This window comes from Rhododendron vialii, chromosome 3a (assembly GCF_030253575.1).
Source record: "Rhododendron vialii isolate Sample 1 chromosome 3a, ASM3025357v1".
Classification (NCBI taxonomy): domain Eukaryota; kingdom Viridiplantae; phylum Streptophyta; class Magnoliopsida; order Ericales; family Ericaceae; genus Rhododendron; species Rhododendron vialii.
This window is the reverse complement of record NC_080559.1, coordinates 10176751-10200601: the sequence shown is the minus strand read 5'-3', so window position 1 is coordinate 10200601 and position 23851 is coordinate 10176751. Positions and strand designations below refer to the sequence as shown.

The 23851-nt window shown below is 37.9% G+C and overlaps 1 protein-coding gene across 2 annotated transcripts; it reads left to right on the top strand.

Annotated features, from left to right (window-relative positions):
* The first annotated feature begins 2383 nt into the window (after window positions 1-2383).
* On the top strand, window positions 2384-16421 carry LOC131318392 (delta(14)-sterol reductase). 2 transcript variants are annotated; one of them, XR_009197688.1, is made up of 14 exons: window positions 2384-2510; window positions 2600-2717; window positions 2846-2916; window positions 4519-4575; window positions 10054-10145; window positions 11168-11215; window positions 11668-11788; window positions 11920-11966; window positions 13206-13287; window positions 14771-14847; window positions 15021-15140; window positions 15270-15404; window positions 15874-15948; window positions 16044-16109. XR_009197688.1 is itself a non-coding variant. In XM_058348099.1 (13 exons), the coding sequence occupies exons 1-13, from the start codon at window positions 2463-2465 to the stop codon at window positions 16195-16197; spliced, it is 1110 nt and encodes a 369-aa protein (XP_058204082.1). In that variant the 5' UTR covers window positions 2384-2462; the 3' UTR covers window positions 16198-16421. The 2 variants fall into 2 exon arrangements, 1 of the variants encoding a protein (XP_058204082.1); XM_058348099.1 differs by lacking the exon at window positions 15270-15404 and having other exon boundaries at window positions 16044-16421.
* The last annotated feature ends 7430 nt before the right edge of the window (window positions 16422-23851 follow it).

Below are 23851 nucleotides of genomic sequence, written 5' to 3'. Positions count from 1 at the left end.
CAGGGGGAGAATTTGGTGTGTCGGCTGAATAAATCTCTTTATGGACTTAAACAAGCTTCTCGTAACTGGTTCTCCAAATTTTCAACTGCTATTAAGAAAGCAGGTTTCCAACAGTCTATGGCTGACTATTCCCTCTTTACCAAAGTTAATGGAGATTCTTTTACAGGTGTACTTATATACGTTGATGATATTCTCATTACAGGGAATAATCTTAAAGAAATGGAACACCTTAAATCTTTCCTTCTCAAACAATTTCGCATCAAGGATCTCGGTGACTTGAAGTATTTTTTAGGCATTGAATTTTCGCGATCCAAGAAAGGTCTTTTTATGTCCCAAAGGAAATATGCCCTAGATATTTTACAAGATGCAGGTTTGACAGGGGCACGACCAGAAAAGTTTCCAATGGAACAAAATGTAAAATTGAAACCCACAGATGGTGATCTACTCAACGATCCGACGAGATATAGGAGGTTGGTAGGGAGACTAATTTATCTTACTGTCACAAGACCAGACATTGTTTATTCAGTTCAGAATTTAAGCCAGTTTATGCACCAGCCAAGAAAACCACACATGGAGGCCGCACTGCGTGTTTTGAGATTCATTAAGGGTACACCTGGTCAAGGCTTGTTTTTCCCAGCTGTGAACAATCTTGAGTTGAAAGCTTATTGTGATTCAGATCATGCAGGTTGTCCGACGACAAGAAGGTCAACTACAGGTTATTGTGTGTTTCTAGGTGATTCTCTTGTTTCATGGAAATCCAAGAAACAGTCAATTGTTGCTCGTTCATCTGCAGAAGCCGAGTACAGGGCCATGGCAATCACATGCCTTGAAATTACATGGCTGCGCTATATATTGCAAGATTTAAGAGTCAATCAAAAAGGCCCTACTCCTTTGCATTGTGATAATCAAGCTGCATTGCATATAGCTGCAAATCCGGTTTATCATGAAAGAACGAAACATATTGAAATTGATTGTCACATTGTGAGAGAGAAGCTGCAAGCTGGCGAAATTTCTCCAATCTATATTTCTTCACGGGATGAGCTTGCAGACATATTTACAAAAGCCTTGGGAAGAGATAGCTTCAATTACCTGAGTCGCAAGTTGGGACTTCACAACATTTACTCTCCAACTTGAGGGGGAGTGTTGGAAATCATATCGAGTAATTGAAGTAATTTACCTTTCTTGTATTAGACTCCACAATTAGAGGGTTCTCCTTAATTGTAGCAGTAAATTAGTATTGTCCTAGAATAGGTTTAGAAAGGTTGTATATATTCCTTGTACCCGTACTTCAATTGAAATAGATATAGAAAATTCTCTTTCATACCTTATTATTTTCACTGGTCGCCCCCTCCCACCCTTTTCTCTGATCAAAAAAAAAAAAAAAAAAAAACAAATTCTGTACGTTTATTTCCTCTTCAACACATTTAACTACGGAATAGCTTATTGTGAGAAGGTACCCTCTACGGGTGATATTGGTCTGGTTTGGCGGTGTATTGAACCGGACACTTTGGTTTGGAGAAGTACAAATCGGGACTGGTCAAAATTCATTTGGTTCGGTTTCATTCGGTTTTATCCGGTTTGGTTGATTTTCTTGCACTGGCTCAATTCGGGCCAAACCCAACAAATTCGAAGTCAAAATTACCTTAACCCCATTTTTTACTAATTATTACAAAAATAACTTTAACCCCAGTTTTTACTTTCAAATTATACGCGTCTCTTCCCCTCTCTCAACTAGAACTCTCTCTTTCTTTTCTATGTGATTCAGAGTTTGGATTTCGGGAAAATTTGAAATTCCCCTTTCGATTGGTTATGGGGTTGATTGGTGGTATGTGGTCGAGTATATTTCTTCTCTATGTGATTTAGAGTTTGGATTTCAAAGAAATTTGAAATTCCACTTTTGATTTTTCTGGGATTAATTAATTGTGGTGTGTGGTCAAATTGAAACTTTATCTTTCTTCTTTATGTGATTTAGAGTTTGGGTTTAGAGGAAATTTGAAATTCCCATTCTGATTTTTCTAGGTTAATTGGTGGTGTGTAGTCTAATTTCCTAAAAGAGAAAGAGAGAGACATCGACGACTGGCACTTCTCGTTCAAGCATTCTGCCTATCAACACCGACGCCTGACAACCAACCTTTGCCGGTAAACTTCATTGATTTTTTGAAACACTTTTGCCGGATACCGACGACTTCCGGCTAATCTTGCTAGCCCTGACGGAGAGAATTACTCTAGTCATGACGATTTAATAACCTCTAAAAAAATTGACAAAAAATTAATAAATACAAAATAAAAAACCTCTAAAAAAATTTGACAAAAAATTAATAAATACAAACAAATTTAAATAAAGACAAAAAAAAAAAAAAAAAAAAGCTAATTGTGGAAGCCTTAAATAGCCCAACTCAATTGACTGTCAAATGACTCAAATCTGTATCTTCATCTAACACACTCACGGTGAGTAACGAAGAATGGATCTGGATTCCACCCTCCGCGCCCTTGTTCCTTCTTCCATCTCTGTGAGTAATCCCTCCCATCTCCCTACGCCTCTATATGCAAGGAGTATCTATGTATATGCGGTATTGTCTGAGTCGATTGGTGAATCTAGGTTACTATGCTACTTGGGTTCTTCGCTTACTTGGGAATTGCTGGAACCGTTATACCGGGAAAGGTTGTACCAGGTGTGATCTTATCAGATGGCACTCGTCTTCATTATCGGTGCAATGGTCCCTTCTCTCACTCAATTCATACTTCCCCTGTTACAATTTACACATTGTCATTTTTGTGCTCTAATGGGTGTCCAGATGTTTTGAATGAGTTTTTTTTTTTGGGTCGGTTGGTTTTGAGATTTCAGGTTTTTTGACCCTTATTTTGCTGGTTGCGCTGCTGGGCATCGGGGTTCGGATGAGTTTCATTTCTCCCACTGTATGTACACTCTAGTCATGCACTATAGTTTGCTGCCACTCTTTCTAAGGATCGTGAGCCGTGTTTGATTGGTTGAATTAGATTTGGAAATGGAAAACATATTGCATGGGTGTGTTGCTGTTGAATTGTTACGAACTTTATTGTAACAAAAAATAAAAAGAAAAGAAAAGGAGAGGAGTCCCAATTCGGGGGGAAGACCTCCAATTGGTTTGATAGAGGAGAACCTGACCTCTTCTTCAAAATAGAAGACGTTTATATCTATATCAACTCCTTTTATTTATGAACAAACATTGTTTATATAGAGGAAGATCAAACCTAAATAATAGGGTAACTGCATAACCCCACTAACTCCGTGACTCTTAGTTGATAAAACTACATATCCCCACTAACTAGTTTCTAATAACTAATAAAACAACATGAAATATTAAAATTCGTAGCATAAATGTGTCTAGCTACTCGAGTTGGAATTGTGCTTTGGTTCACTGCAAACTCGATTGAGATTGGTTTGGTACATAAACAAATGAAGTTTACATGGTTAACTCGGTTAACTTTTCAACCGTGCTTGAACAACCCAATATTCAGTTTGATAAGCTTATTCTATTCCAGAAAAGAAGTTGAAGTACTCAAGCTTAGCTCTTTCAAAGGTTGGGCAGATGGATAAATAAATCAAACTTGTACTCATTATTAAGCTCGTTAAAAATGGGAGCACGACATTAAGTGCCTTACTCCCCTAGCTCGCAGGTTTGACTCTCAACACCAGCAAAAAATTTCTGGAGCCGCTAGAGGTTTGTTAGTCTTTCACTTTAGGGCCTTGACATTAGTCGAAGTGGACGTAAGCTGGTCTGGACACCCGGTTACAAAAAAGCTCGAATTGGTTCATCACCTCTCTACTAGTCGGTTGGGATTACTTATTCTACTAGATAGTCTGATCAGTCAAACGGGGCCACAAGTTACTACTTTGTTGTCAACAAATGGTGCTTCAACAAAGGGTGAATTTCGTCCTGACATGAACTATTAAGATGAGTGAATAAGGCTTGTATTCCTTAGTAGCCACAGGCCTTACGTCAACGAGTACATCGAGATTGTTTTGAACTTTGAAATGTATCATATCAACATGAAAATTTTGTTTATTTGCACAAATACAAAATCAGGTTTTCTTTTTAACGTGTCAAAGCTATTGTGAAGTCTTTAGAGCTTTCTTGAACAACGTGGTCTTCCTTTGTATTTTCTTGAGTTTTTTGTCAATTCATTTGACCTGAAAAACTACTAAATTGCATAAGAACTACCAAATTGCATGCAAGCTAGTTGTAAGATGGTTGTTCAATTGTTCCTTTAGAAGTTCCCTAACAGCTATCAGCATCCACCTAGTCTGACTAGTGTATTTATTTAACCTGCGGTGCATATTTTTCTTCAAACCTAAGTAATGCCAGAATTGGCTGCCACTGGGAACAAAATTGATGCACAGTCACAAGTAATTTTACTAATTTCTTGGGGGCACATCCTTACTACATCTGGTGTTGGTGTAGACAGTAGACACACTCGGACAATGTTTGATATAGTTGATTTTATTCTAGTGACACGGAAAACCAATTATATGTGCAGGCAATAGCAGACAATGGGCTTGAGCTTTTGTCAGCAACGTTAATATTCAGTTTTGTTGTAAGTCTTGTTTCTCTCTTATGCTCTACTTGGAATCTTGTCGTGTAGGAGTTGTACGTCTTTATTCTGCTATCCCTACTTGGAATCTTTTCATGTATGAATTATAAGTCTCAATTTTGTATGTCCTACCTGGAATACTTTTGTGTATGAGTTATGGCTCTCTGGTAGACATTGGCAACTTCAACTGGCAGACTAACATCTTGATGCGTGTGGTTTGTATTGAATTTAGTGATGGTGTAATCATTACGAGGATCTAAGAAATATTACTAGGTGTGTACAAATTGGTGGAGAAATTTCATAATCATGGTACTTATTTGGTGGATCTATGACAACTTTGTTTCGTTGGTCAAGGTGATTGGTGCTTCCACATATTATGTAAATTTTGGGGGAAAAATGAGAGCCAACCCAATTAGGTTTCCTTCTCTCACACTTTGTATATATAGGGACAAAGGTACAAGTACAAATATACCCCTATGTAAAAGATACATAACAAAAAAACCCCTAACAACAAAAAAACCCCTAACAATTTAACACTCCCCCTCAAGTTGGTGCAAAGATATCTATCAAGCCCAACTTGAACACAATGGGATGAAAAATCTTACTACTAAGCCCTTTCGTAAATATATCTGCTAACTGGTCCTCAGACCTTACAAACGGCATACATATCAAACCCTTGCTCAATTTTTCCTTGATGAAATGCCTATTGATCTCGATATGCTCCGTTCTGTCGTGCTGCACAAGATTATGAGCAATATTTATAGCCGCTTTGTTGTCACAATAAAGTTTCATAGGACCATCGTCAAAGAGTCCCAAATCCTTCAAAAAGGTTTGGAGCCACAAAAGCTCACACACGCCGTGAGCCATAGCCTTATATTCAGCTTATGCACTAGATCTAGCTACCACTGATTGCTTCTTACTGCGCCCAGTAACCAAATTCCCAAAAAAAAAGGTGCAGTAGCCAGAAGTGGACCGCCTATCATCCACTGAACCAGCCCAGTCTGCATCAATAAATGCTTCCAACCTCAAGTGACCATGATTGGAAAACAAAATTCCTTTACCTGGAGCTGATTTGAGATATCTCAAAATACGATAGACTGCATCCAGATGCACTGTACGTGGCTCATGCATAAATTGGCTGACAACTCCAACGGCATATGTAATATCTGGTCTAGTATGAGATAGGTATATTAGGCGGCCCACAAGCCTCTGATATCTTTCCTTATCTGTATGCTCCCCAATAGCTCCACTGAGATGATGATTAGCCTCTATAGGTGAGTCTGCAGGTTTACACCCCAACATCCCCGTTTCTTCCAAGAGATTAAGAATATACTTCCTTTGAGAGACAAAGGTACCTTTATCAGATCTTGCCACCTCCATCCCAAGAAAGTATCTCAATGACCCCAAGTCCTTAATCTCAAATTCTTGAGCAAGACGAGCCTTAAGATGGAGTATTTCTTTCGCATCATTGCCAATCATAATTATGTCATCCACATAGACAATGAGGATAACAATCTTGCCATTACCTCCCTTGATGAACATAGTATGATCTGCATGACTCTGGCGGTAACCAAATCTCAACATTGCTTTAAGAAATCTGTCAAACCAATCTCTCGGTGATTGCTTCAATCCATAGAGGGACTTTCTCAATCTACACACCTTCCCTTCGGTTGCACAGGAAGAGAAACCTGGTGGTATATCCATGTACACTTTTTTTTCTAAGTCACCGTGAAGAAATGCATTTTTAACATCGAATTGTTGAAGAGGCCAATTCAAAATAGCAATACAAGAGAGTAAGGTTCGAATAGAGTTCATCTTTGCTACCGGAGCAAAGGTTTCCTCGTAGTCAATTCCGTATATCTGAGTATAGCCCTTGGCAACAAGTCTCGCCTTGTATCTCTCAACTGTCCCATCTGCCTTACGCTTAACAGTGAAAACCCACTTACATCCCACCGATTTCTTTCCTCCTGGAAGTGATACTAACTCCCAAGTGCCATTCTTTTTCGAAGCTCTCATCTCCTCTATCATAGCTCCTTTCCACTTAGGTATCATAATTGCATCCTGCTAATTCTGTGGAATAGATATAGAAGAAAGAGAGGAAACAAATGCACAATACGAAGGGGATAAACGATCATATGAAACAAACTGTGAGATGGGATGTTGAGTACACTGTCTAACTCCTTTCCTATGAGCAGTAGGAGCATCAAGATTATCAGAAGCAAGAGGGGATGGTTCATTACCAGATGAGTTAACCGAAGAATCAGAAATTGGACTTGGAGCTGGAGTAGCTGATCGTGATTGGCAAGGTGGCATCGCACATGTTGGCTGTCCCTTTTTCCGTCGAGAAAACGTCTGCAAGTTAGGCAACCTATGCGGGTAAAGCCTATCGTCATCAACATCTCGGCCACCAATGTCATGTTCTGCTCTTACTTCAGATATAGGTTCCTCCCTTGAGTTTTCCTTCTCCCCCTCACCATAACAAGGCATTGAGAAGTAAGACCATGATTCTTGATTATGAGATATCAACATATCTTCCTCTCTATCACTCTCCCCCTGAAGAGATGGACCAGAGGAATGATAAAAGGATTTAAGTTCCCAAAAGGTGACATCCACAGAAACAAACATTTTCCGGGCGTGAGGGTCGTAGCATTTGTAACCTTTCTGGGTAGGAGAGTAGCCAAGAAAAACACATTTACGGGCTTTAGGATCTAACTTACCACCAGGATGTTTAGGGGCATGAACAAAACACACACAACCAAAAATCTTGGGCGGAAGAGAAGAGACCCGAAAATTGACAGGAAGAGACTTGAGGAGTTTTGAACTGAAGAACACTGGATGACATATGGTTAATAAGATAAGCTGTAGTGAGAATAGCTTCTCCCCAAAAGTGCTTAGGGACATGCATTGTGAGCAAAAGAGAGTGAGCTACCTCAGCAAGATGACGATTTTTACGTTCAGCAACTCCATTCTGCTGTGGAGTACCAACACAAGTTGTTTGAAAGAGAATGCCATTGTCATCGAGGTATGCTCGAAAGAACCCATCTAGATACTCAGTCCCATTATCACTACGGAGAATCTTAATGTTGGTGTCAAATTGAGTACACATCATTTTATGAAAGGATTTAAAGCACGAAAACACTTCATTTTTAGATCGAAGTAAGTACACCCAAGTGACAAGAGAATAACAATCGATAAAAGTGACAAACCATCGATAACCAGAAAGTGAGGTGACAGGAGAAGGACCCCAAACATTAGAGTGGATAACCATAAACGGAGAAGCACTTCTTTGATTAACAGGAGCGTAAAAGGAACGTTTATGTTTCGCCAGCTCACAAGCTTCACAAAAAAACTGACTCCTAGGACAATGCTTAATTAAATTGGGAATTTTTTTTTCTAAAATTCCAAAAGAAGGATGACCCAATCTTCGATGCCATTGATGTAACAAAGGAAGAGCAGAACCCGTATCTGTTTTAAGAGCTTGCCCACATGACAAAGGTGGACTAGATGAACGAGGTGCGGACTCCAAAAAGTATAGACCGCCATGGGCTTTACCACTCCAATCACTCTTCCCGTATCCAGTTCCTGAAAGACATAATGTGTAGGAAAAAAAGTCACTAAGCAATTTAAGGAATGAGTAAGACTACTAACAGATTGAAGGTTAGTAGAAAAATTTGGAACATGAAGAACTGAAGAAAGTGAGATAGTGAGATGGTTGGAGAGTGGCGAATGGTACCCTTTTCTAAAATAGCAGATAGGGATCCATCTGCGACTCGAACTTTATCCTTACCGGAACACGTAGAGTAGGAGTCAAAAACAGATGAACAACCTGTCATATGATCTGTAGCACCAGAATCGATTATCCAAGGAAGAGAAGAGGAGACAGTAGATGCACAAGGTTGGATACCTGTGTGAGCAAAGGAGGTAGTAGTGGAAGTTGTGGTAGATGGAATGTCAAGCTTAGCTATTGCAAATGAGGTAGTAGTGGAAGCTGTGGTAGACGAAATGTCAAGCTTAGCTATTAGGCACTTGAGAGTTTGTAACTCCCCCTGAGAAAGAGCCCCGACTGAAGCATGCTTGCGATACTCCGCCATACCAACAGAAAAGGCAGAAAAAGACTACGAAAACAACCTCAAACAGTGTAGAATAATACCCAACAAATGCAGAATTCAACCAGCTCAGCCAAAATTGATCAATCCCAGTCAGCTTTTAGCATCCAAACAGAACAAAATAGTAGCAAATTCTTCCAAACAGCCCAAGGATTACAAAACAGTGCAGAATAGTACTCAAATAACTTGAAATGCCTCAAAAGTTCACACCCGGAGCAAAAAGAGAGTAATTTGAGAGTCTGACCCAGTCCAGAAACGAGTGGAACAGTGCCCAACAGAGCAGATTAAAGCTTCTGTACAATTTCTGTCAATAAAAGCAGTCACCGGAGATGCTATGGAGGTCACCGGAGGTGACAGGATATCCAGAGATGTTCGTCGGTTGTCGCTGGAGGCTGACGGAGCTCCGGCGAGGGTTGGAAGTCACTGGGAAACCTCCGGTGAGGATCGAAAAGTACTGGGTGCAGACCAGAGGTCAGAAGATACCTTGTAACTTCGAAATACAGACTGGATAAAGTCGCCGGAGGTCTGACAAAGATGTCAGAGGTCAGGCGAAGGCTGACGATTGTCCGGCGAGGCTGTCGGAAGTCAGAAAAAAGGCTAGCGAACACAGATCAGGCCTTCTAAGGACTTGTCAAAGTCTGATGAAGGCCAACGAAGGTCCGGTGAAGGTCGTCGGAGCTGCGGCGAGATCCGGCGAGAGCTGCTGGGGTTGTTGGAGGTCTTCGAAGGGAGAATGCTACTGCATACTGTACGAACCACTTCATACAGCCTGGAAAAAATCGAAAACCCCACAAATTGAGCTCCACAACAACAGTTCTGGAACAAGGCCTGTCGGTAATTGCCTAGGTTGACCGACGAGGGCAAAGATCAACAGGAGTCACCGGGTAATCGGTGCTCTGATATCATGTAAATTTTGGGGGAAAAATGAGAGCCAACCCAATTAGGTTTCCCTCTCTCACACTTTGTATATATAGGGACAAAGGTACAAGTACAAATATACCCCTATGTAAAAGATACATAACAAAAAAACCCCTAACAATTTAACATATTAAATGTGTGAACCTTGATCACAGTTGCTTTATTATAATTTGTAGAACCACGAGATAGCCCGTTGTCATGATGTACCCCTGATCCCATCGATAATGAGTGGGCCCAAACTAATTTGATCGGGCTAGTTGATGAAGCATATAGTCAGCAGCTTGATTGAACCAAACCTGTACAATTTTGAATCTATCTGGCTAATGTTGATTACAGAAACTGATTGCACCTGTGATTTATGCAAACCCAGTATCGACAGAACGATGCGCTTTCTTTCCTTTTTTCCCCCTAACTATGCTCTCACTTTTCTTAGAGTTCTTTGATGTCTTAATTCCAGGTAACATTGATACTTTATGTTGCTGGTCACAGATCGCACAATCAGGGTTCATCCCTGAAGCCTCATGTCACGGGAAACCTAATTGATGACTGGTACTTCCCTTTTTTTTGTAGGATGACTAGTAATTAAATGGATGACATCATAGAAATTTGGTCCACTATTTCAAATATGGATGTTGCTACTTAGTTTTTTCCCCTGTGTAAGTTTATTCTTGGCTGATATAAGAATATTCGTGGTTGCGTGCATACTCAATGGACTACAGATATCGAAGTGAACTGATTTTAGAAAAATTAACTTGCAATAGTTGCTGTTTTCTAGTCCTAAACTCCTAAACCCGGATCTTGTAATTTTTTACCTTCATTTTTTTTCCAACAGTCCAATCTCACGCTTCTTAGAAGCCTATTAATCTCAGATGAGACTGATAGCACTATTTTTCCAGTCCAACTTCTTGGAGCTCAATCACAAGAAACTTGTGGTGTATGGGCAAGGTGTACCAATCTAAATGAGACCGTTGGATTTGCTTGCATATTTATGTTGGGACCCTTCTCCTTGAAGTGAGAAGGAAATCAATCTGAATTTTTGTCGCCATTCTGGCATGCCGGGGAAAAGTGGTGCCATCCTAGATGCTGGTCCTTTTAATGGTGTGTCTTGGGGAATAACTACATCCTTGTATTATTTTGTGCTCAACATCAGCATAAGAATCTGTAGTTTTCATTTAGGAAGGGCTGAGTGCTGCAACATCAAAATAACTTCTTGTTGTGAGCAAAATATGTAAACAACTCTTACATGGATGCTTCCTGTGCACTTTTCAATGTTTCCACTGCATCTTTATCTTCGGAAACACAAATAATTGTTGAACGGCTGCCAAAGAAAAGATACAGGACTGAAAGGATGCTGTATATGTTCTTTTGTGCATTTTTCCTTGTTTAACGAGTGTTGCACTCCCTTGGCAATGGCATCTTTTGGTCGAAATGCTTTACACATCAAATTTAATGTTCATTTTCCTTGTTTGTCGTTGGATTATTTTGTTCATGTTGTTTAATTTCCTGATGAACTTTTTCTTAGATACTACTCTGTCTTCTTGACATTTTTGTTTTATTATGTCATCCGAAAGGTGGTTTGGAATACAGCTGAATCCTCAATTTATGGGCATTGACCTCAAGTACGTAGTCCATTTTCCACTTTGGCCATGTTTCGTTTTGTAGCTGGTCTTTTAAAATACTACTCGGACGATGCATTGAAGTCATTGCATGATTTTATGCTTTCGAAAACCCCTCAATAATCTCACTATATTGTTCTTGCAGACGTTTTCATCTGATTTCCTGCTTTTTTACTATCATGATTGTTTTTCTTTGCAATCCGGTCAGTAGTAAATTTCTAGTCCTTTCTTCTTCATTTTCCCCTCAATGCATGGCATCACAATTCCTTGAGCCACATTAAATAATAGTAAATTAATGTTTGCCAATCATATTTTCTTGAAACATCTTTAAACGGTGTGGCCCAACTCTGCATGCTTCTTGGGGAGTGTATGACATGAGATTTTAACTTTCGATTACCAGTCATATTTTATTGTGAATGTTGTACTTCTTAATATGGTGGAAACCTCCTCCACAGATTTTTCTTTGTAAGAGCTGGAATGATGGGATGGCTGCTCATCAATCTCTCAATTCTGGCAAAAAGTGTTAAAGAATCCAACTTGAGCCAATCAATGATCCTTTACCAGATATTTTGTGTGGTAATTTGATGATGCACACTCTTCATGTTTTCTATTATGTTTCTTTATTCTTATCATTCATATTACCGTAGTCATTCTCGATTCTTCCATAGTTACTTACTAATTTGTTTTTGTTTTACATCTCTTCTCAGTTGTACATCTTGGACTACTTTTTCTATGAAGAGTATATGACCTCCACGTAAGTATATGACCTGTTTCACTCAAGAATTACACCAACTCAACAAAGTGCAATTGCATCATTATCACGATAGAATAAATTGGATATGCATTTATGCCAACCTGCCTGACAGTGCAATTTTGGTTACTACTTTTGGTGTGAAACCCTATTGATTGTTTCTTAAACTAGACTAACTCAGTAACTCATATAAAAAGTTGTCATTGGGAATGTAAAACCACACAATACCTGCTCAACCTTTGGGTGATTTTTTGACGGAACTTCTCGTAGTTGACTGGCCGGAATAATATAGAAGAACAAAACCCCTTATTACGGTGGGAGAAATATCAGATGTTTTATTTACTAGACAAACATCATTTCCATCCATTTAGTATGGCAAATATTATTTTGGCATCTCAGTTTCAGTATTTCTCATTTTCACCCTCTTTCTTGCTTTTGCTCCTTGCAAACTGAACTTTTGCGAAGTCATTGCAATAGTTTCTCAGAACTGCTTGGCTCAATGACTTTGTATGAAAAGAATATCCTCGAAATTGAAGCGGAGAACAGGGTTAATTGGGTGGCGAGGTGGTGTCGCAGTGAGCAAAGGCCAAATCACTGTAATTTTTATGTCACTGTCATGGAGTTGCAAGAACATCATTGGTTTCCCAATAAAGCCAGGCAATCATTTGTTCTCATTCAGGTTTGGAATGGGGCAGATGTAGGGAGAAAAGAGGTGAGATGATAAATGTTGCCATTGAGGTGGCAAAAAGTACATGTATGTGGAGTTCTGGGGCAACACTGAGGTTTTTGCTGCTCATAAAAAATTGAAAGAATTCTTATTCAAGTACTAGAGGTGTGCAGTGCTTGCTATTGCCCCTTATTTATTGTGTTGTTTCATCAGTACATTTTTTGCAGATCAAGGTGTATCTGTTGATGAAAAGTTTACTGCTACTTGGGTCCTACAGAAAGTCATAGTGCATGACGATGAAATGCATACAAACTTATTTGAATCGGTTATGGGGTCTCCTCAACTTCAATCCAGAATGTTGAGAATCATTGACACGTCACCCTCTATGTCTATCTTGTTTTGTTTCTCAGTTGAAAAGTGATGTCTGTTATGGTATTGTGGTCCGATGTGCATCCGATATTATCTATTCCTTCGCTCTTCAATTTGCATTTTCTTGTCAGGAAGATTTCAATTTTACTTTTCAAGTATGATTTAGGTTATGAGTCTGACGTTTTCTATCTGGGTATAAACTGCAGGTGGGATATAATCGCAGAAAAATTGGGATTCATGCTGGTTTTTGGGGATCTAGTTTGGATTCCCTTCACCTTTAGTATCCAGGTTAGACCATATTACCTGGATCAACTATTTTCATTTTCTTGTGATATTAGGAAAATAAGGCAAACTACAAAAAAATTCAGATCCTGTAACCTGTATACAGGATCTCTACATTTATCCCCTTGCCTGTAACTATTGCTATACTGCTATTTCCTGGATGTGTTCACGGAACTGGAGGACCGGTACTGATGTTTAATGCTGGTTATCGGGTACATTGAAACCAGAGCCCGGTATGCGGACTCGTGGATAGACCATGTTATTATTTGCATTCAGAATGGAAGGTGCATTGTGGTGCAGCTGTCTGCGTACGCCGTATACTGAATTACTGATGGGCTGCATTTTGCTTCCGCTTCTGGTATTAGTTGACCCATTCGTCTGTACCTAGACAGTGTTGTCAATGTATCACCCCTTTAGGTCCATTTGGGGGGTGGTTATAGTATCAGTGGACCAATACTTGAACAAAACTTAACATATGCAATGAGGTATTTGTTATAAGCCTTCTAGGTGCTTGCAAACCTTCTAATTTCAACATCTCTATGTTCTTTTTCTTTCTTTCTTACGACTGATCTCCTTAATTGGTTTTTAGATCTCCTTGCACTGCTGCATGTGGTTTTCTGCTCAGTCAGTGGCCCTAATAGTGTCTTGTAAGCAGTAAACTTGTTTAACTTCATTCCTATGACCACCCTTATGCAACAACTTTACAAGTAGGACAAAAATGTTGATATTGTAGCAAAGTGGCACTGGCAAATTGGTAATATGGATCATGTGATATATGTTCTTGTTAGAATGCTATGAACTCCTTTTTGGAACTTCATAGTTTTGATAGTTACTGAAGGCCTGCTGGGTATTTTCTTTTGTTTACCCTTGTGTTTGTCATGTTGGTTTCTGGCCTGAAACCAAAACAATGCAAGGATAAAAAATACTTACCATTTTTGTTTTTTCAATTTTGTGTGTGAAAATGGTTTTGACTTTTTCGGCATTTCCTGAAATCAGGCTGTTTTTGTAAAATTTACCCAGAAATAATTTCTGGAAATAATTCAAACAGGTTTCGGAGAACAGAAAACGAGGACAATATAAACAGCCCTTTTGAGTAAAAGTTCTCTCATATTATATAGTTCTCTCCTACTGAGTAAATGTTGGACTTTTTGTTAGTATTTAGTTTCTACAAGCGTCCAGACTACCACCTAGTCAGGTACTTCAAAATTATCTATTAGCGACCACAATTGTTTGGAGAGGCATATTGCTTCAAGTGCCTTTGACTCTTTCCAGTTAGATTGCAATATAAGCACATTGCAGGTGGTGAATTTGATTTGATGAATCTGAATAAACAAGAGAAAGTGGTTGCTAATTTGTTCTTAGAATTTCAATATTCCTTTTAGCATACCTATTACCCTGAAGATGTGACCGCTAAAAATAAGTGACATTCAAATTTATATTTGTTCCCATGTAAAATATTTGGATGACCTGTCTTCTTCCTTTATCACAGGGTTGGTGGCTTCTGAGAAACAAAGTGGAGCTAACAACAGCTGCAGTTATTGCAAATTGCATTGTTTTTCTGATTGGGTAAACGTCTCTATCATACTCCAGATTCTCTGATTAAGTTCCTTTTGTTTTCATCCTTGCAACTTATATCTTTTGATTGCTTTTTGTTGCTAGTTTTTCCTTATTATTTGAAGGTTTATCTTCTTCTTCATGACCTAAAATGGCTCCTTTTCTCTTCCATTTGAATTGGGAAGGTATCAAGTTTTTAGAGGGGCTAACAAGCAGAAGCATGTATTCAAAAAGAACCCGAAAGCGCCAATATGGGGTAGACCTCCAAAGGTTATTGGGGGAAAGTTGCTTGCTTCTGGCTACTGGTAAGGTTTTTTTTGGATTATATTCTCATAGTTCATCTTCATCTTTGAAAGATATAAAAAAACCGGAACTAGAAAGTAAACCTCAAACTGTGCGGATAGAAGTGAGATTTCTAACAGATTGTTTCTCAGCCAAAGTAAGGATACGGTGGTTACTCTCGGTTCCTCGACCTTATGCAAGAATGAGGGAGTCTGAGACTACATTCTTATGGTCTGTTAAAGAGGAAGAAAACAGAAAACAGACCTTATTATTCTGTAAAGCTGTGGGTGAGTTTTGGCCCTGTCAATGGTTTTACATATGTTTTATGCTTGCACATAATGTTTTTAGTGGTGAATGAACAATGCATGGCGTTTTATGGCTCAGGAAGTGAGGCGTACGCCAACGTAGGCATTTAGAATATTAAGTTTGAGTTTATTAATACGCAGAATGAGTAATAATTATGACAAATTGAGAGTGAGAATGATGCTAGGTAAAATTTATAAGACTCCTTGCAAACTAGACAGTAGACATGCAAATAACTACACTCTCACTTGTTTTCGAATCCCTAGCCTTGCTGCGGGCCTCCAGGCAAGCCCTAACTTAGCCTTTGAAAACATTTCTTACGGACAGATGGTATCTACTTTCCACGAGTCTTTTCTAGCTGTTTGAGATGAATGATGGCTTGCAAATATACAACTGGGACTTATTTTCAATGTTCAAGGGCCATACCCTCTCTTTTTCTGTGTCTCTCTCTAGGGGAATTGCAAGGCACTGCAACTACCTCGGGGATTTACTACTGGCTGCATCCTTCAGTTTACCGTGTGGGATAATGTAAGTTCCCTATCAAACTTTGTTGCCCATTAAGCAAGTTATACAATTCTTTACAGGAAAAGCCAGTCAGGATAAGAATTCGTGTATCTTTGCAGTTCCCCGATTCCATATTTCTATCCGATTTATCTTCTTATTCTGCTAATATGGAGAGAAAGAAGAGACGAAGCTCGATGCGCAGAGAAGTACAGAGAAGTGTGGGCAGAGTACTGTAAACTTGTTCCATGGAGGATATTACCTTACGCTTATTAACCAGTGTATTTGACTAGATGTAAAATCCTGGGCAGTTGATAATTTTGTCTTGGTGGCTTGTACTGTGCTTAGAAATACAGTCTAAGCTCCCATTGCCGTAAGAATTTTAGATGCGGGAGAACCTTTCTGAGTGTTGTTTGTATTTCTTGCACTAAATCTATGTTTCCTGTAACGACTGGTTTTGTCAAATTCAAAGAAGCCAATCTTGCGGGTTCTTAAGGACATTGAGGTTTTTTTCTACTGTCGATTGTCCTCCTGGACACTGGGTAAAAATGTGAATCTGGTGTCTGGTATCTGCATTCTGCAATATAGTTACTCTTAATGTTCAATGGTGATTACTACATTTTGGTTTTGGTTTCTGAGGACTCGAGGATATGGTGTAGCTTCTCCAAAATGAAGAGAAGACTGGACCTGTCTTGTCTGGTCATTTTTTGGTATCTGGTTGCCTCTTTCGGTTGTTGTGTCCGTTATACTCTTTGTCCTTGCACGTAAATCATCCATTAAAAATTTCACAACGTGATTGGCCATTCTTGTTGCGTCGCTTGAATTTCTTTTATACTTTTATAGAGGAGATATGTTTACCTGAAACAAGAAAATGAAGGGTTTAGACTGGTGCTAACTGCAATATTCTCTTGTGAATATCTCAAAAGTCTATCTAGGAATTCATTTTTCGCAGAGAACTTAATAAAGTCATAGGAATGTGATTTAGTATTTTAAAAAAAAAACCAGTTAACATATAGTACAATTTAAGTAGTAGCAGTAGTAGTAGGTTGTGTTCTTGTAAACTTAGTTATTTTCTTCGTCTTTTTTGAATTTCTGTTAGATTTGCATTATATTTTTTGAATTAATCATCCGTTTCAGCGGGAGGAGTTTAAAAAGTACAAGATTTTGACCGAAAGCAAAAAAGATTTCATTAAAGACGAAAAAAGTATCAAACAACTATCTTATTTGTTTAACGTGTCATCTAATTTGAATTTTTTTAACATCGGTCCATATTTTTACACTTTTCCTATTCGTCTCATCAAGATGAACGATTAATTCCAAAAATTAAAACGAAAAGTTAAACAAAAATTTACGAAAAATAAAAAATACCGAAATAAATTTCAGACTTATAAGTTTGCAACAACGTAATAGCAAAACACAAAAATAGACAGTATAGCGATAAAATTTGGAGAGCAATTAGAGCACAACACAAAATTTCATTCTAAACACACAAGTGCAGGATGGTGGTTGGGGTTGGACCACAATGGCAGATTTTAGCATTACTTTTGCAGCTATGGTACAAAGCACTTGTCGGTTGTCACCCCACGATCCACAAAAGCAATCAAATACCCTAATTCTCCGGTGTTATTATTGCTTCTTACATATGCCATCAGTATCTGATACTGTGATACACAGAGAGAGTGATAGATAGGGAGAGAGAAAAGGCAATTTGAAATTACAGAAATGCCACGGAAAACGCACGAAGAGAGACACGGATCCGAACACATTTGCGTTCAAACTTGTTTGTTGCACGTGAATCCAACACGAAATGAGTGCATCGAACGATTCTGAAAATAGTTGTGTTCGAACATGTGCCCCTCAGTCGATATTCATAGCATTACTCTTGCAATTACTACTTGTTAGCACGCCATGATATCTAGGCAAGATGGACTCCACTTTTTCACTCACATGTGGTCTCCCCTTCACACTCCGTTAGAGAAGACTGAAGTTGAAAGAAGAGTAAAAATTAATCTCTTTTTTTTTTTCTTACCAAAAAAAAAAAAGAGAGGTCAACATCTGAAAGAAGTTTTACTTGTTGACCGGTGGGCCGCCCAATAAGAGATTGACATGTGGCAACAAGTTTGTGCGACACGTGGTGCGCGAAGGAGATGACGCGTGGCACAAGGATTGATAAATTACAGGTCCCCGACGGTCGACACGTAGGATGCCAACAAAGAACTCGCGGAGACTTAGCCCCACACTACGACCGCAATGGCATGTCCCCAAGGAGGGAGTTAGACATAAGAAGGTCAATCTATGAACTGGTGCTTCCCCAGAACTTCTAAAATAACCCAAACAGAAAGTCTACACACACATACAATCTGTGCACAGATTGTGCACAAATTTTGTTGTGGGGCCCACCACGGGTCCCACACAAATCATCCGAGCCGTTCATTAAATGTAAAACATTTTTTCAAGGGTCCTTGTAAAAAATAATCTCAATCCGATACCTATAGGTGCTCGATCCAATCATATAAGTTTTCATTATTCGGAAATCTGAATGAAAAGTTAGATGGTTGGATGAAGCACCTATAGGTATTGGATTGAGCTTATTTTTTACGGGGACCCTTGAAAAAATGTTTTACATTTAATGAACGGCTCGGATGATTTGTGTGGGACCCATGGTGGGCCCCACAATAAAATCTGTGCACAGATTGTTGTGTGCGTAGCACAGTTCTAACCCAAAACCTTTAGGTCTCGTCCGGTTGCCATGGCAGTGCCCAAGGGGCCCTTAGAGGCTTGGTTGCAGTATTGGCGTAGCCGAACAAGCTATGACCTTGCCCATTAACTTTATAAAATGGACACTTAATAAGGGACAGCCCAAAATGGAATACTGGATTCTAAATAAGGGATGGAGGGAGTATCTCTATTGTCTTCCTTTAAGGGTTTCAAAACCGACCTCAAACAGAGTGACTGCCATAGTTCAATCTGTAGACCCTTGCCTTTCCTTCACCCCCAAGAGATCCTCCCACTCCTCATCGTGACCGTTGATTATTCATACCTCTCCAGCGCTCATACATTCGGGCTAGAGAACATTTGACCCACACATCAAACCTCTCTTAGACTCTCTTTGCACTTGATTTAAGTATTCGGATGACAAACCTTCACCTTTTTTTCTTGATCGGCAATGAAAGTAATGGGATCCTTTTTGGTTCTTAATTTGGACTAGACGGGACAATCGAAATTCGAATCGTCCATTATTGCAATTAACGGTATCAACTCTTGTCGGTAAGAGTTTTTGAGCAAATTCGAATAATTAATTTTACCAATAGCTGATCCAGATTTAGACTGTTCCGTCCAGTTCAAAATTTGGACCGAAGAGAATCCAAACCCCAAAATCTAACTTCGTAATCACTTCACGCGCTGAATTAGTGATTATATGTACTACGTACCTTATACTAAATTGGGATTCTTCTTGCAATTTACAGGTGCATATCTCAAAACAAGTGGATGATCCATTACTGGCACTTTGACTGTATTGGAATTTGGGATTTAACTCCCAAACTGAGCCAAACCTCGGTGAAATTAATAGCCGAACTAGGTAACCCAATATTAAGGCAATGTTTGATTCAGGCTCGGGCCTGAGGCAAAGCCTAGCTACAAGATTTGGACTTGAGCTTTCAAACTTTGCTAAGAAATCATAAATTCTCTAGGCTTCTATAATAGGTATGCAACAATGGTGCTCCAGGGCCTTCATCACCGCATATTTATGTGGAATTTTTAGGCCCCGCGTGAACATGTAGTGGTGGAAGTTCTTAGAGCACCACGTGCATTGCTCCAAGAGCATTTAATAATTTCTCCATTACGAGTAAGTCTTCAACAAGTTCTTATAATGGTAACTTCTTTTGAAAACTTTATGTAAATGAGTATATGTTAGTTTGATTTCTGGATTGATGTACCTTTAAATTTTTTTGTGTGTAAAAGTAAAAATACGTAGGGCCTATCATTTTGAAGTAAAAATACGTAGGGCCTATCATTTTGCGTTCGCTTTGGGCTCTCAAAATGTCTGCGGCCCTGGTATGATTAGGTCTCTCTGGTAATTAAGGCCATTTTTTCTTGTGTTTTACTTTTGTAGTTGTTAGGTTTGGGTTTCTTTCATCATGAGTAGTATTTGGTGGTTGTTGGGCTTGTTCGAATGCTTGTGGACTCATATTGTAGACTATTTTCAAATGACTCCTCGATATTTATCTAAAACAGTAATTGTCTACATACAAGTTGAATACATACTTACACATAAACTCACATAGAAACGTGATACAGTCCATATGAATTGCACACTTAATTAATGTAAGTTTGTAGATAAGTGTGTGAAAAAAAAAAAATTTGTGGGTATCCCTACAAATATTGATATTTATATTTCTTATCGAATGACTCGAAATTAAGACTAACAAACTACGGTCGCTTTTGATGCATACTAATAAGGCGGCCACTTTTAGACCCTAGCTCTGAGGTTATACTTCGAAGCAAATGCAAATTATACCATTATGTTTACCTTGCATATATTGCTAATCAGATTGAAGTTAATTTAGCCAACATTATGTCTTGTTTGGATCACAATTTGGAAAAATAAAAATCCAACTCAAAAAATACTTATTACCCTTATTTCCAATCATTGCTCTCATTTCTCTTTCCATTTTCCAATTATTATTCTCATTTCTCTCTCCAAAATCAAACTAAAAAAATTTCAAAACGCCATCCAAACAAGGTATTAGATTTCTGAATCATTTCTTGCCGTTTAATTCTGATAAAATCAATCCTTACTACTTCATTTTCAGTCTAGAGAGAACAAAAGTACCTTTCACGCCATGCTATTTTGTTCAAGATCATAGTACAATTTTACCTCTCTAGAAGATAGTGTTTAAAACGTAGCACTGGAATTATTAAATCAATAATGATTTATCTTACAAGAGATTCATATGTCAAGAATGCTTCAAATTGTTAAATTAAACCTGTGACAAAGTTCACGGTATCAAACATGGGCTAGTTCAGTAAATGAGCAGGAGAAAAATCTGGCCTCCGTGGTTTTTCGAATCAGGCTTCTCTGCGGTCTAAGGTTGAACATTAATAGATAGAGAGAGCAATTTGTTTAATTTGTTTTTGATTTTTTGAGAGCGTTTGACCTCTAAAAAAATTGTCTATAATTTTCAATTCATAATTTTTTTAAGATGCAATATGGATCTTATTTGATAGATCTCAATTAGTTTTACTATACAAAATCATAAAAAATATTATAAAATGTAAGATATAAGTATATTTTTGAAATACACGAATTTTGACAATTTGACAAACAAATTGGGACGGAGAGAGTAACATGGATTGGGCACTTTAGGCCCTTGTTTTATGAGCTTTCATTGTATTATCTGGGCGTTATAGGCCTTCGGGTGTTTTGAGCTTTCGCCCACGGATGTTTTGGGTTTTGTTCTCAACTGACTGTATTTCTAGCTATTGGTTAGAATCTCCTTTCCCTTTCTCCTATTAATAAATTTTTTTTGCTGATAAAAAAAAAAAACATGGACAATTCATATGCAACTGAGATGAATGGCAGAAAAATCGGAGAAGTTTTTGGGTGCTGAAGGGGTACCACAAACATGGTATTCTGTCGGTGATCTCAATCATCTAAACGTATATTAGATGGTTCGAATTTTAGAGAGAGTGGTTAGGTGAGAGGAGATAAAAGAAATAAATCATGACCGTTCAAAATATATTTGGACAGCTAAAATTGTTAATAAGCACGTGGTACCCACTCGGCAACCAAAAATTTCTCGGAAAATCGGGTCCCTTTCCTCGTATAGGAAGAAAAGAATGAGGTGCTCATGAGTAAGGATAATTTTATCCTTTCCAAGGCACTGGGAACGGTATTTTCAAAGCAAACATCACATTGTGGGGGGACCCCACTGTCAGTGGGATAGGCTGCCATAAGTGGGGAGCCTCATAGGCTGCCATAAGTGGGGTATTGAGGCTCCGTTCTGGTTTACCATCTTTTTCTAAAAGTTTATTTTTTTAATTTTTAAATTTAAATATAATAAAAATAAAAAATAATTTTTTTATTTTTTTTGTATCGTATAAAAAATATTAATGAGATCTATTAAATAAGATTCATATTGGTAGAAAAAATATTTACATAAATACATAATTTTTTAGCTTGAAATTATCTTCTTTTCAAAAAATATTTTTTCTCCAAAGAGTTATAGTCCAGTGTCCTAACCTCCAGGCTTATGAGTACTATTTTTTGAGTTTAACTAGGACTTAAAAATAATAATTCAAATTGTTCATTTTGTATAAACCCTTAAGAAAACTTTCCATGCTGAAAGTCAATTTGATTGAAATTTTTTTTATATGACCTAAAGGCGTTTGCGCAAGAAAAAATAGGAAGCAAAAATATGTTTTGAAAGTTTGACGTTTTTTTTTCTTTCATTCATATACAAAACAAAGTTTGATCAAACTGATTTATAATATGTATAATTTTCTCAACAAGTTATACAAAGTGAACGATTTCGATTGTTTTTTAAGTTCTAAAAAAACCCAAAAGAAAAAAAAAGAAAAAAAGAAGGGTATTGGATCCTAAGGACACTGAACTGGGACTTAGTCCCATCAGTGTTTCCGTTTTAAGTAAACGGAGCACTATAGGTGTATCTTCAGACTTGAATGCACGTGTCTTAATACTTGGATGGGCCCATCGTGAGAGTGATTGATCTATATATAAGTACTTTCTTGTCTATATGTACTTTTTTCATCTCATAATTTTAGGAAATTGGTTTTCGCACTCCAATTTTAGCCAGCAGCACTTCATTTTATATCTTGATCAAATGAAATTACCAAACAAAATATAGAGTGTCACTGACTAAAACTAAAGTGGCAAAATCACATCCCTAATTTTATTTGACATAACAAATTATCACTCTGTTTTTGTTTTGTGATGTTCAGCCAATAGAGATTTAAATTAATTCAAAATAATTAAAAATTAAATACAAACCATGAATGTCAATAGAGATCTTTAAATGAATTTATATAGGATCAAAAAGACAGTTATCTTTAAGTAAATAGGTATCAATTACCACATGCAGACAAGGATCTCTCAACCCCTAACCGTTCTTCTGAGTCTATTTGGTCGAAAGACGGTATTTTGGGTGCTGACCCCACTTGCTGACAGATTAGGTTTAGCACTGATTGAGCTTTATTGTTGTTGAGTTTCAATTTTGTTTCAAAAATACTAAGGACAAAGAAAACTTATCCCAAAAAAAGCAATTAGTGGTTGAGATTCACTTTGATGTATAAGATCCAATCATCAAAGTGAATCTCAACCGGTGCACTTTCGGGATAAGTTTTATTTGTATCTAGCATTACTAATCATTTTGTTTGGGTGTTCTTGTTTAGTGTTTCTTTTTGCATTCAACTTTTGATTGAAATCGGATCCGCTCCCCTCCCCCGACTTGATATATCCTTTTGTCAAGTTTCTCAATAAACCTTTCACCTATCAAAAAAAAGGGTGCCAATTAGTGTGCAAGTTTATGTTTTCCAATTTTTAAGCGATTGATACCAGGGTTTATGATTGAAACCAAGGTTTAAAGTGCGAGTTTATGTATTCTTCTAATTCACAATACTAATTCTATTCAAATACTACTTTATAGATTTCAATTGGTTTTATGAAAAAATAGTTTTAAAATCACATAAAATGATGTAAATTCAAAGATATAAAACAATCTTAAAATGACACGAACCCTGGCCCCCAAATTGACTTGCAAATAGGGACATATGGTGCATCTAATATTGACTAATATGTCATTGAAGTCAAAAATAAATAACAACCACCCTTAATCTATCAAATGGAGTGATAGTATAATGACACCTTTTAAAATCATAAACTAAGATTAATGTGGATGAATGTACTGGG

Coding starts and splice junctions, on each gene's coding strand:
- LOC131318392 (XM_058348099.1), top strand. CDS start 2,463: ATGGATCTGGATTCCACCCTCCGCGCCCTTGTTCCTTCTTCCATCTCT. Junction 2,718..2,845: donor TCTTCATTATCGGTGCAATG/GTCCCTTCTCTC, acceptor TTGAGATTTCAG/GTTTTTTGACCCTTATTTTG. Junction 14,848..15,020: donor TGCATTGTTTTTCTGATTGG/GTAAACGTCTCT, acceptor TGAATTGGGAAG/GTATCAAGTTTTTAGAGGGG.